The sequence below is a fragment of the Carcharodon carcharias genome, chromosome 13 (genome assembly GCF_017639515.1).
Source record: "Carcharodon carcharias isolate sCarCar2 chromosome 13, sCarCar2.pri, whole genome shotgun sequence".
Taxonomy (NCBI): Eukaryota; Metazoa; Chordata; class Chondrichthyes; order Lamniformes; family Lamnidae; genus Carcharodon; species Carcharodon carcharias.
In genome coordinates, this window is record NC_054479.1 from 11,521,904 (window position 1) to 11,540,049 (window position 18,146).

The 18,146-nt window shown below is 47.6% G+C and overlaps 2 protein-coding genes across 2 annotated transcripts in view; both read left to right on the forward strand.

Moving 5' to 3' along the window:
• Positions 1-6,690, forward strand: part of LOC121286497 (tricarboxylate transport protein B, mitochondrial) — a 96,113-nt gene extending 89,423 nt beyond the window's left edge. The window contains exon 9 of the mRNA XM_041203637.1: positions 4,435-6,690. Coding sequence (XP_041059571.1) covers positions 4,435-4,549 — 115 coding nt within the window. The 3' untranslated portion in view covers positions 4,550-6,690. The remainder of the gene's footprint in view (positions 1-4,434) is intronic.
• Positions 6,691-15,479: 8,789 nt separating this feature from the next.
• The window catches only part of si:dkey-178e17.3 (somatomedin-B and thrombospondin type-1 domain-containing protein), a 143,500-nt gene continuing 140,833 nt past the window's right edge, over positions 15,480-18,146 (forward strand). Inside the window, exon 1 of the mRNA XM_041203213.1 lies at positions 15,480-15,796. Within this exon, the coding sequence (XP_041059147.1) occupies positions 15,556-15,796 (241 nt within the window). The 5' untranslated portion in view covers positions 15,480-15,555. The remainder of the gene's footprint in view (positions 15,797-18,146) is intronic.

Here is an 18,146-nt window from a genome sequence, read left to right on the forward strand (position 1 = left end):
GGATGGGGCGGGGCAGTGAGAGGCCAGAGGTCATGTGACACATCCTGCCAGATTTGGTAGCGCTAACACTGAGCGTTGAGGAGGCGGTAAACAACAGGCCCGGTTTCGGTGACAGCCGATCCCCATCACTGCACTTAGTACTGGACCTCGAGTCTGGCACAGGAATGAAACGTTTGTTGCGCTGAGGGAGTGCTGCACCATCAGATGTGCTGTCTTTTGAATGAGATATTAAACTGAGGCCTTGCCTGCTCTCTCAGGAGGACATCAAAGATCTAACAGCACTATTTTGAAGAAGAACAGGAGAGTTCTCTCGGTCGATATTTATCCCAGCATCAGCAAGGCAGATTATTTGGTCATTATCACATTGCTGTTTGTGGGAGCTTGCTGTGCGCAAATTGGCTGCTGTGGTTCCTACATTACAGCAGTGACTACATTTCAAAGAGCACTTCATTGGCTGTCAATTGCTTTGGGAAGTCCTGTGGATGTGAAAGGTGCCAGAGAAATGCAAGTTCTCCCAGCAAAAAAAAAACTGGGCTGGGGAACTAGGAGGTTACCTTTCATGGAGAGATACAGCTTGTTCTGAATTCCCCATTCGGAGAGATTTGTCTGCCTCTCACATGGCCACAGCTGAGAGCTGGAGTGAAAGGAAGGGAGCTCCATGTGGATATGACCCGTCAGCCCATGTTGTAGCGATAGCCTCTTCCTCTCTGACAAAGCATCAGCAACACCTGATGTAGATGAAAATGGTGAAGTAACACCGAGACAGTGGGAATGCAGAAGGGAGCTGGTAAGAGCATCAGAAAGGAACTGTTTAAAATCTTATCTCCTCTCTCTGTGCACTGTCCCCCTCCCCTCCCCACCCCACCAACCCCAATCTTCTCGAACTCAATTGAAATCAAATCTCTGGCTCCGCTGCCGGTTTCTGCTCTGTGCTGTACAAGGTCCTTTGTTTAAAAGCCTGTTTCCTGCTGCCAGGGAACATTTGTCCTGCCTGGATCTTGCTCTCTCCCTATCTCTCGTTGTCTGCTCCTCGCTCCCCCTTTCTATCTCATCTTCTGTCAGTCCTGCCGCCTCGTGCCCGCGTTTTGAAGAGAGCTCTATTGTTACACAGACCAGCTAGGAGACTGCTGCAAGCAACTCCCATCCCCCTGCACCAAACCCCACCACCCTCCCAACCCCACTGATCTCCTGAGGAAATTTCCGCATAAAGTTATCTTTTGTCCAATTTATTCCTGGGATGTGGGAGTCACTGACAAGACAGGCATTTATTGCCCATCTCGAATTGCCCCTTGAGAAGATAGTTGCAAATGTTCCAGAAGCCTGAAACAGGTCATTATCACGTTGCTGTTTGTGGGAGCTTGCTGTGCCAAAATTGGCTGCTGTGTTTCATATATTACAGCAGTGACTACACTTCAAAAAATAACTAATTGGTTGTAAAGAGCTTTGAGGTGTCCTGAGTTTGCGAAAGGCACTATATAAATGCAAGTGTTTCTTCTTGAACCGCTGCAGTCCATGTGGTGTAGGTACACCCACAGTGCTGTTAGGGAGGGAGTTCCAGGATTTTGACCCAGCGACAGTGAAGGAACGGCCGATATATTTCCAAGTCAGGATGGTGTGTGATTTGGAGGGGAACTTCCAGGTGGTGGTGTTCCCATCTCTCTGCTGCCCTTGTCCTTCTAGATGGTAGTGGTCGAAGGTTTGGAAGGTGCTGTCCAAGGAGCCTTGGCAAGTTGCTGCAGTGCATCTTGTATAAAGGAAACCCTGGAGTCCCTGTGCACCAGTGGTGGAGGGAGCCACCTGGTGGCTTGCCGATCGAGCGAACTCTACTGATCCACAAGAGCAATCGCGGAGGATATTCCTCTTTACTGATGTGCTCTTAGCCACACCGGCTGCCCTCCTCATTCCCCTGCCCTCAGCTGCCAGTTCTACCAATGCTACATTACAATGCTATGATCTTATCGAATGGTGGAGCAGGCTCGAGGGGCCGAATGGCCTACCCCCCTCCTAATTTGAGCGTTCGTATGGATGTTCATACGTTGAAGCCTCTCGCTATTTCCAAAGTCCTTTTTATACTTCTAGTGGCAGCTTCTGTTCTTACCAAATCAGGAAACTGTTATTTGCGACCAAGTAATTTTGTTCTCCTGGGTCCATCCTTGAGCTTAAGGTTTATCATCGATGATTCCCACAATTTCTTGCGTTCTCTTAATAGTTTCAACAGTTCTGCTTTGTAACATTGTTCTTATTGTGTCAAAGCTGCGCTTTCTGTGTAAGCTACACTTACACTTAGCCTGTGTGTCAAACAGGAAACATTCCCTGTCACGTGTGTTCATTTCCAAAAGGCATCCATTGAAAATTGGCACATGCCGTTGCATCCAGGGTTTGGGATAACACAAACTCCCTGATCAAATCCTAACCACAGAGACAGGCACCACTTCCCCCAGCTGATCAAATGGCCACCAGTATCCTGAGATTACACCTCACTCCCAAGCCTGAAATCAGGCTGCCTGATTACCCGCGCTTACGGCAGTACCTCAAAGCTGGATTAGCTCTGCAGAAGAGTCAGACGGACACGAAACATTAACTCTGTTTTATTCTCTCTCCACAGATGCTGTAAGACCTGCTGAGTTTTTCCAGCATTTTGTGTTTTTTTTGTTCTGGATGAGCCCTGGGTGTTCTCCTTAAAGGAGAGAAAGCTAAGAGGGGATCTGATAGAGGTATTCAAAATCATGAAGGGTTTAGATAGTGTAGATGGGAAAGGGATGTTTCCAGTAATAGAAGCGTCAGTAACTAGAAGACATATTTAAAATGATTGCCCAAAAGAATGAAAAGCGGTGTGAGGAGAATTTATTTTTTTGCAGTGAGCTGTTATGGTCAGGAGTGCAATGTGCCAAAGGCTGGTGAAAGCAGATTCAAATGTTACTTTAAAAAGGAAATAGGATAAATACATGAAAAGGACCAATTGGTTGGGCAATGGGGAAAGCGTATAGAGGGTAGTGGGACTAATGGGAAAATAGCTCTTTCAAAGAGCCAGCACAGGCACGATGGGCTGAATGGCCTCCTACCTATTAAAACCGTGGACCGGGCTTGAAGGGCTGAATGGCCTACTCCTGCTCCTATTTCTTATGTCCTTCCATGCTGTATAGTTCTGTGTGACCCTGCCGACTCTGGTTGAACTGGTTGCACTCGCCATCGCAAGTCGGACATCCAACACGCCCATCCTCAGAGAGTGCCACAGCCCATGGAAAAGCAGATGCAATCATCCGCATCCGACTGGATGATTTTGAGACAGCCTTTTCACCCCTCAAACACTTGAGTTGTTACAGCACAGGAGGAGGCCATTCAGCCCATCGTGTCTGCGCCAGCTCTCGGAATGAGCACTTCACCCAGCGCCGCTCCCCTGCCTTCTCCCCGTAGCCCTGCACATTCTTCCTTTTCAGATAATAATCCAGCTCCATCATGAACGTCTCGATTGATGCTGCCTTCACCACACTCTCAGGCAGCGCATTCCAGACTCGCTGCATGAAAAAGTATCTCCTCATGTCTCTGTTGCTTTTATTTCATTTTTATATTTTATATTATATCTTACAAAATATTTTTCTTACAAAGAGTTGAAGGGAAATCTTCCTTTGCTCACACTATTCTGTGAATTGCCCCTGTGATTGAATAGTTCTTGATCAAACAGCCACTCCTCCCCCACCTCTGATAATTCTTAGAACTAATAAACTGAAATAGGGCTGGTTACCTCAATTGGTCTAAGCGTGGTACTTAAAGGCACTAACAGTGCAGGTTCACTCCCTGTACCAACTGAGGTAGTGCTTAGGGCCTGCCTCATTTACTTGCCCCACTGTGATACCCATGGAAAGACTGGGGCTTGTGTGGAGAGCCATGGTTAGCAATGCCTGGGGGCAATTGAGGACACTACGTGAAGAGAGAGAATGAGAAACGATCTCACTGAAACCCGCAACATTCTGAAGGGGCTTGATAGGGTGACCACTGAGGGATTGTTTCCGCTGATCGGGGAACCTAAAACACGGGGTCACAGCCTCAGGATAAGGAATTGGTCATTAGGACTGAGACAAGGAGAAATTTCTTCCCCTAAAGGGTTGTGATTTTTTTGGAATTCTCCACCCCAGAGGGTTGTGGATGCTCTGCAAAGTTGAATACCTTTAAGGCCGGGAGAGACATCTTTGCTCTCCGGGAATTGAGGGATATGGGAAGTGGGCAGGAAAATGGAGTTGAAGCCCAGGATCAACCATGACAGTCAGGGAACAGGCCCGATGGGTCGTGTGGTCTACTCCCGCTCGTATTTCTTACGTTCTTATGTTCCCTACTTGTCCTGAAGGTTGGTCCTTAATTCCTGGAGACTCCAGGGGGGAAAAGTGGAGAGCTGGCAACCCTAATTAAACATCTTTTGTCTTCCCATCCCTCCCCAAGGTTCTACAAAGGGACCGTTCCACGCTTAGGTCGAGTTTGCCTGGATGTTGCCATCGTTTTCATCATCTATGAAGAAGTGGTGAAGGTACTGAACAAGATTTGGAAGACAGACTGAAGTCATTGGGGGAATTTGGGGTGGAGAGGGTGGTGAGGGAGACCACTGCCATGGAAACCAGAAGGGTGGGATGGGGAGGGTGGGTAGCAGGTGACCACGAGAAGGACAACTGGATCTCAGCAGGAAGAGGGGCAACGTACACATTTAGAATCGGCACAACTCAGGAGGATGATTCCCTCAGTTTGTGTTGCCAAGCAACGTACTATTTAGTCTGTGAGCCAATCACACCGGGCAACAGAAAGAGTTAAATTATTAATGTAGCCAGATGACCCGTGGCCTTGTTAATGTATTACGTGCCAATAACTGGTGATGCCTGTTTGAATATTTTTATTTTATTTGTGCCAAAGTGACTGTCGTCTTTTTAATGTCCTTTTTATTATTGTGAGAAGGGGTTTAAAAGATAAATAACTAATAGTTTTAAGTGCCTACAGACCGTGAAACACAAACAGTCTGAACAAAACAGTACGGAGGTCTCATTGGCAAGGGGTGGGGGTTGGGGGGGGTGGGGGCGGAGATCATGTGACCACGAGAACAGTTGCTGTGGATCATGGGTATTCATTGTAGAGGCCTTGCGTATCCCAAACAGCATGAAGCCAAGGCAATTAAGATGGAGTTATATTGCAGATCAGCCATGATCTCATTGAATGGTGGAACACTTGAGGGGCTGAATCTAATCCATGGCCATAGGCTCTTGCCATCCTGTGAAGATGCAACGCCCATTTCACCTTATTGTTATTACTCTGCCGAGTCAAACTCTTTCAGTTGTTCTATTGTTGTTAATTTGTCAGTCTCTTAGCCTGAAGGAGTGGTTCCTTCTGTGAATGTAAATTAATTTGTGATAGGGCTGTGGGTGTTGAGGGGTTAATGTTTAATTTTGTAATTGGCCTGAAGACCCCAAGACCTTAAGGAGGCCACAAAGCCAGGACCCCCCCTCCCCCCGCCCCCCACCCCAACTCTAAAACTTACTGTCAACCCAAACTGTGTACCCTAACATTAATAGGAAGGGGAACATTCTAACCTCGTGGCTCTTAAGATGTGTATAGCAGAATCCATCTGATTCACTAATGTCCTTTAGGGAAGGAAATCTGCCATCCTTATCTGGTCTGGCCTACATGTGACTCCAGACCCACAGCAATGAGGTTGGCTCCTAAATGCCCTCTGAAATGGCCTAGCAAGCCACTTGGTACTCAAGGGCAGTTAGGGATGGGCAATAAAGGCTGGCCTGGCCAGCGATGCCTTCATCCCATGAACAAAAAAAAAAGTTTTGCAATTCCATAGAAATTGGAAATTCCTTGGAATCCACAAGCGGTGACACCACCAATGATGTCCATTACCCACAAGGCAATGCATTGCTACTTCATGTCGACCCTCCTGAGAGGCTTGTTGCAAAGAAGCGCCACGTGGTACAGAACCCAATTTGTCTGGAAAGGGGAGGGGTGGGGCCGCAGGTAGTCCATTTTCAGTGCTGGCTGAGGTGGCTGCAAGGGCCTCTGGAACACTCCTGCCATCTGCTTAGCATACCTAGCTTTTACCACTGAGCCAATAGGAAATTAAATTTGATGAATTAAGTAAAGCTGGAATAAAAAGCAGACAGCAGTAATGGTGACCACGTAACTATTGGATTATCATTAAAAACCCACCTGCTTTGCCAGTGCCCTTTAGCGAAGGAAATCTGCCATCCTTACCCAGTCTGGCCTACACGTGACTCCAGACCCACAGCAAGGTGGTCGACCTCTTAGCTGTCCTCTGAAATGGCCTAGCCAGCCAATCAGCCACTTTCAAGAAGGGGGCTTGTCACTGCTTTCTCAAGGGTAATTAGGGACGGTCTGTAAATGCTGGCCTTGCCAGTGATGTCCACAGCTTGTGAATGATTTCAAAAAATAAGCAAAAAACATTTTTATTTATTTTGCTAAAACGCTTGTGTGAGAAGATGCTGCTCCAATAGAAATGTGTCACAAACTGGCAATGAACAGGTATGAATTACCCAACCCCTTCACATCTCTCTCCTCTCAATGTTGTGTAGTTTGTTCTAGGTGTGACCTTTTATTGTCGTAATTGCGATGTTATATTGTTATTTCTCATAGTCTGGGCAATGTTTACAATATGATGTATTAATAATAATAAATTAACCGTGCACTAATCATCTGGGCTCCTGTTTCTGTTAACCAACAAAGATGCATTAAACCCAGCTGTTGTGAGAGGCCTGGTGGTACAGTGGGTACTTTTATGCTCAAGCCCTGCAGTGGGACTTGAATCCACAACCTTCTGACATAAAGGCAAGCTTGCTACCAGTTGAGGCACAGCTGGTATTTTTATACTGGCCTCTACGTACCTGGTCTCTTCCTTTCCTGCTTACCAGCCCACTTTATAAACTCTGCGATCCAGCTCGCTGCTCGTCTCAATATCTAGGAAGAAAACATTAACTAATGTGGCTGGACCAATGAACAAGCCTTGTTATCAGTATCAAAACTATTAATACTAATCCTGGTTGGGTGGCACCACCCCTGCTCCTATATATAACATAGCTGTACAGTGACACAGCCATAGGCTCCATTCTGGGAACTTAGAGTGCACAGATTCCTTGCACAGAGTGATGCTCGGGGAGTTCCTGTCCCACTAGTGGTTAACTTACTTCATTTAGCTGATAGTGCTGTAATTTTGTTGTTCAAAGTTACGAGGTGTTCTGATAGAGTAGATAGGGAGAAATTGTTTCCACCAACTGGAAGGTCAGTGACCAGAGAACACAGATAGAAGATAAAGATCTGTGACATGTCTGGCAGTCAGAAAAGACACTTTTTAAATACAAGTCTTTCTTAACCTACACCAGCACTCCAGTGCAGTACCGAGGGAGCGCTGCACTGTCGGAGGCAGTACCGAGGGAGCGCTGCACTGTCGGAGGCAGTACCGAGGGAGCACTGCACTGTCAGAGGCAGTACCGAGGGAGCGCTGCACTGTCGGAGGCAGTACCGAGGGAGCGCTGCACTGTCGGAGGCAGTACCGAGGGAGCGCTGCACTGTCGGAGGCAGTACCGAGGGAGCGCTGCACTGTCGGAGGCAGTACCGAGGGAGCGCTGCACTGTCGGAGGCAGTACCGAGGGAGCGCTGCACTGTCGGAGGCAGTACCGAGGGGGCGCTGCACTGTCGGAGGCAGTACTGTCCCTTCCGGCTCACTGCCAATTTTCCCTGCATCTATTTGTTCAGCTTGTGGGGATGACCTCTTCCCTCAAAGATGTTCCATCTATATGAATCGTTACTCTAAGTAACCATCAGGGATTCACCAGCATCATAGACCCAGGAAAATGTGAGTCTACAAATGTTCCCCATTAGGAACTGGTGACTCAAAGCTTGGGCCACAGTGATGCGTCTTGAGAAACTCTTTAACGCTGTGGAAATTCAGGTAGGGAGCTCCTCCTTATTATCAATGTCCATAAACATTGTCTCGTACCATGGCTGGGTCACAACCTGACTCCTGAATTTTGAACATAAGTCCCCATTCAGGAAGGAACCTTTCAAAGTTGGGAGACAGAGCAGCAACAGAAACCTGGTTTCGCGCCAGTGGTTAAGTGCCAATTCTGAATAGGAGAGGGCATCACTCTGCCGCTAGCTGAACTATGAGTTGGCACAGCAGCCAGGCAACGAGTGATTGGTGCTGCCGACAGACACTCCTTTCTTTTCCACCGAACAAAACTCTTTTCATTAATTCGAGAGTCGTTGGGAATCAGACCCACGAGAAATGTTGCATTTCATCTCCTTATCGGAACTGTCTTTTGAGAGCTGAAAGTTTCTCTGTACCTCATGTATGACCTTGAATCCGTCCCAATTCTTCAGGAAGATTCTGTCACATTGGCATGAGAATGCATTCCCTAATCTCCATTTCAAACCTAGTGTGGACTCCTGACGGGAAACAAATCCTTCCTCTCGATGAACTGATGTTAATTGTAGCATCCTGCATGTTTGGCAGGCATGTGGCATGAAGAAATTTGCCGTTGAAACGTGAAGTAGCTTTTGAAAGATTATATTAAAGTCAATCACAAAGTAATCCTCTATTTTGTTATCTTTCTGTCACACCCACGCGCACTCTCATCTCCGAATCAGAAGGTCGTGGGTTCAAGTCCCACTCCAGAGACTTGGGTACATGATGAAATGGAGATCCTGTCCGCTCTCTCAGGCACAAAAAAAAATCCCATGGCACCATTTGAAGAGCAGAAGAGTTCGCCCTGGTGTCCTGGTCAATATTTATCCTAATGCAAACACTGGTTAAACAGATTATCTGGTCATTAGTCACATTGCTGTTTTCTTGTCAGTGTTGTGTTTTCCCTACACTACAACGGTCACTACAGAAATTCGACTGTAAAGCACTTTGAGACAGCCTGCCATTGTGGAAGGCGCTATATAAATGCAAGTTTTCCTTTCTCTTGGTCATATGAGGACTTTGTGTCGGCCAAACAGAATATCTCCTTAGAAGGAGAGTCACACGGACTCGAGACGTTAACTCTGTCTTTCTCTCTCCACAGATGCTGTCAGACCTGCTGAGTTTTTCCGGCATTTTTTTGCTTTTTTTTAATTTCAGAATTTCTCCTTATGTGGGTTTCTGAGGAGACTGGTTTGTAAGTTTCTAAACTTGGTAGGTTTGTGTGTGTTGTAGCACCTTAGCTGTGCAAAACCAAAGTGTTTCATGGGTTTGATATTTTTTTTCCACTGGCCTCTTGGTCATCTGCTTACCATTGGTGGCTGTGCTTTCATATGTCTTATACTCTAGAATTCCTTCTCTGACTATCTCCCTCTCTGCTCTATTACGACGCTTCATACCGCTTTAATCAAGATTCAGTCATTGTCTTAAGATCTCTTTATGTGGCTTGGTGTCAAAATTTGTTTACTAATGCTCCTGTCACATTGTGCTATGTTAAAGGGGCATTATAAATGCGAGTTTTTAAAATTGTTTTAGGGGATGTGGGGGTCGCTGACTAAGCCAGCATTTATTGCTCATCCCTAATTGCCCTTGAGAAAGGTGGTGGGTGTTATTGTGGCTGCAACTGAATCTGTCCCGGTGAATCCTCCCTTCCGACTGTGCATGTATGTGTGGTGGGCGGATTGGGGGGGGTGGGGGAGTGTCTGTCCCTTTACAGCTTTCAAATAGGAAATTCCGGCAGATTAACCTGCCTCTTCAGGGAGATTATATAATAAAGTTTCAGCCAGAAATGAAGTTGCATATATGGGACACAATTAGCATACGTCACTGGATCTGTACAGTGAGATGATGTTGTGTCAACTCTGCCGATATATGTCTGACCTAGCAGACAGCGGTGTCTGTGATGGTGTCTTGCTGCTTTGTTCACTAATGCTGCTAGCTCGGTCGCCTGTCCTTCTTGTTCACTGAATTGGAAAGCAAAAGGGGCCCTCCTGAAGCACGGTTCTTTGAATATGAGCACTCAGTAGCATTACTGGTCGCTCAGTGTGTATGATGGTGAGACAGCCCTCCCAGGTTTACCCTCTGGGTCTGGATAGGGGTGATGGTGGCGTTTGACCAATTGAAACAGTGTCATTTCCCCAGCCAAAGGGGACCGGTCCACTATCCTGCACCAGCCTCTCCCCATTCTTTTTCAAGGGCAGGATTACCTTTGCTGCAGCACCATGTGTAGAAACATCACAGCACTTAACACAGGACATTGTAAGAACGAGGATCACTGAATTATACAAGTGGCGTTATTACAAAAAATGAACATTAGCCGCAAACATTTAGCCGTTGTTATGAACAGATCTCACTGGAACACCAGAGAAGATCGAAGCACAATCTCACTTTCAAGATTCAATTTATTTACGTAAAAGGTAGACTTTCATTTATCTCACACCTTTCATAGCCTCAGATGTCGCAAAGTGGTACCCAGCCATTGAAATACTTTTGAAGTGGAATCACTGTTCTAATGTGGAAAAGCAGCAGTCAGTTTAGACACAACAAGATCCCACAAATAGCATGGTGATAATGACCAGATAATCTGTTTTTTTGTGAACGGACAATACGCTGGAAATACTCAGTTTGGATGTACAGTCGTGGAACTGAAATGTTAACTCTGCTTCTTTCCACAGATGATGCCAGATCTGCTGAGTGTTTCTGGCATTTTCTGATTTTATTTCAGATTTGCAGCATCTACAGTATATTATTGCATTACCTTTTTTGTGATGTTGGTTGAGGGATAAATATTGACCAGGATGAACTCCCCTGCTCCTCTTTGAAATAGTACTATGGGATCTTTTACATCCACCAGCAAGGGCCTTGCTTTAACAAGGGCAAGCAGGGCCTTGCTTTAACACCTCATCTGACTGGCAACACCTCCAGCAGTGCAGCATTCCCTCAGTACTGCACTGGAGTATCAGCCTGGACTACATGCACAAGTCTCTGGAGTGACAAACTTTCTAATGCAGACATGGAAGTGATACCCACTGATCCATGGCTGTCACAGGAAATTAGAATACAACTAACGTATTAATATCATTTATGGTGGGGTGTGTGTGTGTCACAGATTACCCAGGTGGTGTGACATGCTGTGGCCACTTTTACAGGCATGTTGCAGTCCAGAGCTATGAATTTTCTATCCATCGCATGGCTGATCAGGAATCTCTCCTGCTCTTACCACCTGCCATCAGTGTGTATTGGAAGGATTTGCAGTTTGTTACTCAACTTGCTTGGCCATCACATCCTGGGTTGGGACTAGAACCAGCTCCAAGACAGGGAGGCTACCCATTGTGCTGCAAGGCCTCCCTAGCACCATTTATCTGTTACCTATACATAAACTAGAAAATAGGATCTAGAAACTCAACATTTATCAGTTCGCCATTTGATCCAAGTACCATGCAGGTATCTGTAAACTGTTCCTTGCCCTCACTGGTCTCACACATTTTAAGTCAGTTTAATCCCCAAACCAATTTATCAATGAAGTTGTAAAATTTACAAGAAGCATCTGATGTGGGAGCTGAGTCGATTCCTAGGATCCTAAAGCCCTCCCGACTGGGGACATTAGCACTGGGCAGCAAAAGAGATCAGAATCAATAAAGCAAAATCAACGGTAAGAATGATCCAAATGCAGACATCTGCCTCCACAAACTGCAAATGGTATAAGGAGACAAATCAGAGCCAAGCACAGCCAAGTGTTTCTCTTCAAACTCAAGGATAAACTCAAAACTATGACAAGAAGCAAGGAGCTCATTTTAAGTACAGAGCCAATACCCCGAGTCTGTCTTTATTTGTTAAATGTGTGGGAAATGTTGCTTTGGCAGAGTTGGTTATGATTTTAAGAGCCAGAGGGAGTTCAGTCAGTTGGTTTTAAATTAAAATGTCTCCAGCCCCTCTCCGAAAGTTAGAAACTGACCAGCACCTTCCATTCACATCTGCGAGACTCGTCATTTCTGTGCTGCATCACGTCAGTTTCATTCCCTCCACTAATAGGGAGTGGACGTATGTACATACAAACATACAAAATAGGAGCAGGAGTAGGCCATTCAGCCCCTCGAGCCTGCTCCGCCATTCAATAAGATCATGGCTGATCTGCTCATGTACTGCTCATTCCCACATTCCCATCTAACCCCGATAACCTTTGATTCCCTTGCCTGACAAGAATTTATCTACCTCTGCCCCCAAGTCTCCCCCATCCCCCCCTTCCCCCCATTGGACTACTCCCACCACCCCCCACTATTCCCCCCTCCCCCGGCCCAACCCTCCCCAGTCCGGCCTGATCCAACCACCAAACCCCACCCCCCTGCCCTCTCCAACCTTCACCCTCGGAGCAGCCTGACCCCTCCCTCCCACAGCCTGACCCAACCTCGCCCCCTTCCCCATCGGCCTGGCAGAACCCAACCTGACCCAACCCAAACCCCAACCCCACCCCCCCTTATTCAGCCTGGCCCTACCCAGCCTGCCTCCACCACCCACCCCCAACCCCCACCATCCCCTCCAGCCCCAGCACAACCAGGCCCAACCTCCCCCCAACTACCACCTCCTACTCCCCAGGCACAAACCCGCCACGCCCTCCCCCCACCCCCCCAAGCCTGATCCCCTCAAGGCCCAACCCCCATGCTCTCCAAATCCTACCCACTTCCCTTATACACTTACCTTCCCTGGCTCATCGAAGTGGCTGGACCTTTGAACTTATCTGCTTTACAGCAGTGGGTGTCATAAAAAAAGAGGTCATAGCTTACTTAACCTCCAACTGAGCTGCCCTTGACAGTAAGCCGTGGGAACCTCCAGTGCTGCACAGATCTCTCCCTCCCTGAGTCGGAAGGTTGGGATAGATAGGAGTGGCTAGATTTCAAGATAAGTGAGTGGAGTGGCAATCCAACTCAATCGTCACTCCACCAGAAGCTAAGGGCCATTAATATAAGAACCATGGCCTCAATGACGTCCTCCTGTGCTGCATTGTTCTCTGAAGCCTAATTTTCAACTGTTACAGCAAGGAACAGTGAAGGGGGCAATTTTGTGACAGTTTCTGAAACATTTAGTGTAAGAACCATCACTAGTGCCAGTGAAATGCTGTGCTCCTTGCCACAAAGCGACAAAAAAAAACCAAAGGCTTACATTTATGTAGCACCTTGTGTGAACCTCAGGTCATCCCTGAGCTTTTTGCAAGCAATTAAGCTCTTAGTTGAAGTGTGCTCACTGTTGTAATGTCAGAAACACAGCAGTCGACTTGTGCACAGCAAGATTCCAGACAACTGTGTCATGCAGGTGTCTTTCAAAGCGTTGGCAGAGGCACAATTGACTGAATCGCCTCTGTCCCTGCTGTACGATTTTATCTACCATGCCTCAGCTTGGAGGGAGATCTTGTCAGCTGAGGGTGATGCTAAAGGTCCCATGGCTCTATTTGAAGAAGAGCATTGTTTTTTTTTCCCCCCAGTCTCCTGTTCAATATTCTTCCCTCAACTAGGACAATTATGGGGGAGAAACTAGTCATTCCTATAGATTTTCCTGCGATGTTGTTGGAAGAGCCATCACAGACATGATGGGCTGAATGGTCTCCTATGCGGTAAAGTTCTCATAGAAGTGTAGAAACTTACAACAAAGAAGGAGGCCATTGGGCCCATCATGTCTGTGCTGACCTACAAGTATCCTGCCAGCCTCGTCCCACTTTCCAGCTCTTGGTTCGCAGCCTTGTGGATTACAGCACTTCACATGCATATCCCAGTGTTTTTTTAAATGTGGTAAGTGTTTCTGCCTCTGACACCATTTCAGGCAGTGAGTTCCAGATCTCCATCACCCTCTGGGTGAAAACATTTCCCCTGTAATCCCCACTAAACCTCCCACCCCTTAACCCTTATTTATTCAACCCCCACCCTCCCGCAAAAGATCACTTCTGTACCAGCTTTGCCACGCGGCCCTGCAAGCATTTCCTGCTTTACATAATTGCCCAACATCCCTTTAAGAGCCCCTGATTGAATCTGCCTCCACTGCACTCTCAGGCAGTGCATTCCAGGTTCTACCGCTTATCAACTGTTTACAGTGGCTGCACTTCAAAAATGCTTCAGTGGTTATTTTTAATTTACTCCTTGATGGCATGTGGGCATCGCTGGTAAGACCAACGTTTGTTGCCGATCCCCAATTTGCTTTGAACCAAGTGGCTTGCCACACCACTTCAGAGGGGAGTCTCATGTAGGCCAGACCAGGTAAGGATGGCAGAATTCCTTCCCTAAAGGGCATTAGCGAACCAGATGGGTTTTTACAACAATCGATGATAGTTTCATGGTCGCCATTACTGAGACCAGTTTTCAGTTCCAGACTTTAACCAATTGAACTTATTGCCTCCTGCCCTAGATTACTAGGATAAAAGCAAAATACTGCGGATGCTGGAAATCTGAAATATAAACAGAAAATGCTGAAAATACTCAGCAGGTCTAGCAGCATCAGTGGAGAGAGAGAAACAGAGCTCTGAAGAAGAGTCATACAGACTCAAAACGTTAACTCTGTTTCTCTCTCCACAGATGCTGCCAGACCCCCTGAGTTTTTCCAGCATTTTCTGTTTTTACCTCTAGTTTACTAGTCCAGTGACATTACCGTTATGCTACCATCTGAGGCGGTGGAAAATGCTCGTATAATGTTTTTAATATTAATTTACTGGATGTGTGTGTGGGCCAGCACTTATTGCCCATCCCGAGTTGCCCTTGAGAAGAGGGTGAGATGGTGAGCTGCCTTCTTGACCCGCTGCAGTCCAGGGGGTGTAGGTACCACCCGCAGCGCAAGTAGGGAGGGAGTTGCAGGGTTTTGACCCAGCCACGGTGAAGGAATAAGAGGTGAGGTCTTTTCCCTCTAATCCATGGGGCCTGAGTATCGGGAAATTTCGACGGGGTGCGCTAGGACCAGTGGGGAGCCTCCTGTCAAAAGAAGGCGGGACGAAAGGGCTTCCCCCCTCCCCTAATTCGGCGAGTCCAGAATCAGAGCATCTGCTCACGGAGCCTCTCAGCGTGGGTAACACAGCGGCACTGACCCCCCCACCCCTCTCTTTTAAAGCGGCCCAACATTTCATTGCTGGTACCAATCATCCTCCTTTTGGCTGAAAGCGACAGCAGTCCCACTGGAGTCACAGAGACTTGGCCAACCCTGTGACAGATCTGCCCCACTCAGCTGCAGAGAACTTTCACCAGCTTCCCATTTCTATGTTCAGAAGAAGGGGCGGGAGGGGGAAGAAGAGAGAGAGAGAAGGAGAGTGAGAGAGAGGGGAGTGAGAGAAAGTGAGAGAGAGAGTGAGAGAGAGTGAGAGAGAGAGGGAGAGTGAGAGAGAAGGAGGGAGAGAGGGAGAGTGTGAGAGAAGGAGAGTGAGAGGGAGAGTGTGAGAGAGGAAGAGAGAGAGTGTGAGAGAGTGAGAGAGAGGGAGAGAGAGGGAGAGAGTGTGTGTGTGAGAGAGAGAGTGAGAGAGTGAGAGAGTGTGTGTGTGAGAGAGAGAGTGAGAGAGAGAGGGAGAGTGTGAGAGAGAGGGAGAGTGTGAGAGAGTGTGAGAGAGAGAAAGGGAGAGAGAGAGAGAGACGATGGGGAACCCTGCAATCACCAGTGGCTACTTCGCCCTGTGCTACGGAGCCTTGACACTCGCGGCGTGTCTACTGGGAGTGGCCGGGGGCTGCTTCCACCGGGAGAACCCCAAGTGCTGCACGGGCAGGAATAACGACTGTTGGGATTTCACCCGGAGGCGGGCGGTGTGTTACTGCGATGCTTATTGCGAGAAGACAGGCGACTGTTGCGAGGACTATCACACGGTGTGTCAGATATCCGGTGAGTGAGTGAGTGACCCCCACGTGCCACATGTCCAGGCACAAACTCCCTGTGCAGAATTAAAACCGGGACACGGCTGGTGTTTCTCTTTTGGTGTTTATTTTTTTAAAAAAAACATTTTTTTTGGGAACTGATGTACAAGGAAAGCGGCAGGAGGAATATCTCCCAGGAAAGGAAAGGGTCGACAGTACTCTCGGTAAAAAGGGGACCAAAAAAGCGACCCTTCAAATGATGGCAGGTTTTGACAAGAGTTGATCTAGAGACGATGTTTCATCTTGAGGGAGGGAGGGAGTGGGGGTGGAGGGAGGGAGGGAGTGGGGGGTGGAGGGAGGGAGTGGGGGAGTGGGGGGGAGGGGAGGGGCAGCATAACCAGAGGCTGTCAGCACAGGATCGCCCAATCGGGAATTCAGGAGAAGCCTCTTTCCCTTGGAGGATGGTGAGAATGTGGAACTCGCTGTCACAGGGGGGTGGTTGGTACGTTTAAGGGAGGCTAAGTAAGCACTAGGGGTGGGGGGGGGGACTGAGGGGTCCGCTTGATAGAAATGGCAGAAGGAGGCTGTCGTGGAACAGCAGTGAATGGTTGGACCGAATGGCCTGTTCATCCTATGTTACGTAAGACAAAAGTTGACCGTTTGCCCCACGAAATCGCACTTGCAGCCACTGCGGCGACTGATACTGATTGGCTGATCCCCACATTTGTGTTAAACCTTTCACTTCCACTCCACCAGCGGGAATTTCTTTTTTAAACAAAAGTGGAATGTATCGGTGTGAACTAATTAAAACGCAGTTTTGGGGTCTGTGGTGTTGGACGTTAAGCAGGGAGTACGGTAGGGTGAGAAGTCTCCTAAGGAAAACTGGGCCAATTTCTCTTTTATTTTACGACCTGCTAACGGGATTTATATTCCCAGACATCGCAAATTTTCCAAACTCGCCTGCATTGTTCGTCCACCTAGCGCCGTTAACAGCGGGGATCGTTTTCAGTACCAAGTAACATAGACACACAAACCCGGAGTGAACCTCCATTTACAGGCGAGAGGTTTGTTTTTGGAACAGTTTGGGATGATGGGGGGGGGGAAATGACCAGCTCCCCATACTCACAGCACAGTATGTCATAGATGTTGGCGTAGAATCTTACAGCGCCATTCGGCCCATCGTACTCCTGCTCCTTCCCCCCATGCCGCCAGCAAACTGTTCATTTTCCAGTATTTACCCAAATCCACTCCGGGTGGGGGGTGGGGGGGGGGTGGTGGGGGACAGTTTCAATAGTAACTTTCAAAAGGGAAATCGGATAAATCAAGGGAGGGGTTAAAGGGCTGTGGGGCTCAAAATTAATTGGCTGGCTCTACAGAGGAGCCGGCACAGGTACCGATGGGTTGAACGGCCCCCTTCTGAGTGGCCTCCTTCTACCATTCTACCCCGCGTCTGCAGAGTCGGTGCCACACCACCCCCCCTCTCTCTCTTTCAGTCACATTCTTCGGTCCAGCCTTGAGTTCTCCCTTAACTGTCAGTGAAGGCGTTTTATCCATGAATATTGTTTCAGATCACACCCCGCGTGCAGCCAGCATATATATCTGTGAAATCCTCAGGAAAAATAAAGAGTGAGGGCGAAAGAATTTTTATGTAAAAGCAAGACTGGGGTTTGAAGCGAACCTGACCCAATATCTGTAACTATACTGGTCTCTCCGTTGTCCTCATTAGCTTTCGCTCAGATTCATGGCACGTTATTAACTCCGAAATGTTATTTATATAAAAAAAAGGCTTTCCCTTGGAGAATATCCGCGCCTGCAATTTTCTCGCAAACTGGTTTGCTCTGCGAAGATACTTTTCGGTACCTTGTCGTTTTTTTAAAGCGAGAGAGACAGAGACAGAGAGAGAGCAGTAACTGTAACGTAGGGACTCAGTTAGCTACACGTTTCTATAACGGAGGGAAATAAATCAAAAGGCTTTTTTCTTCCCGGTGAGAGTTGGTCCCCGTAATCCATCAAGATGCATCGTCAGCTTAATTTGCATTGGGAATTAATTTGCCTAGGTGCAAACTGCTGAGAATTCAGGGAACTCAGAATCACGTTTTGCGTTATCCATTTAACCTCGTCAAGGTGGCCGCACAGGTCATGGGGTACTTATTTTGTATTGGAATTACGGCCCCCACCCCCCCGCCTTGGATGTAATATTTAACCGAAGAAGATTGCCACGAACTAACTCCATCCGCCCACTGCTGTGTATCTCAGTGAATGCCCCCGGCCAGGGCTGTGTGGAGAATGTCATGCTGCGTTGGACAATCTCTGAATGATAAAGCCTCTCCTGCTCTCTAGTGGCTGAAAGAGAGAGAGAGAGAGAGAAACCAGGAACA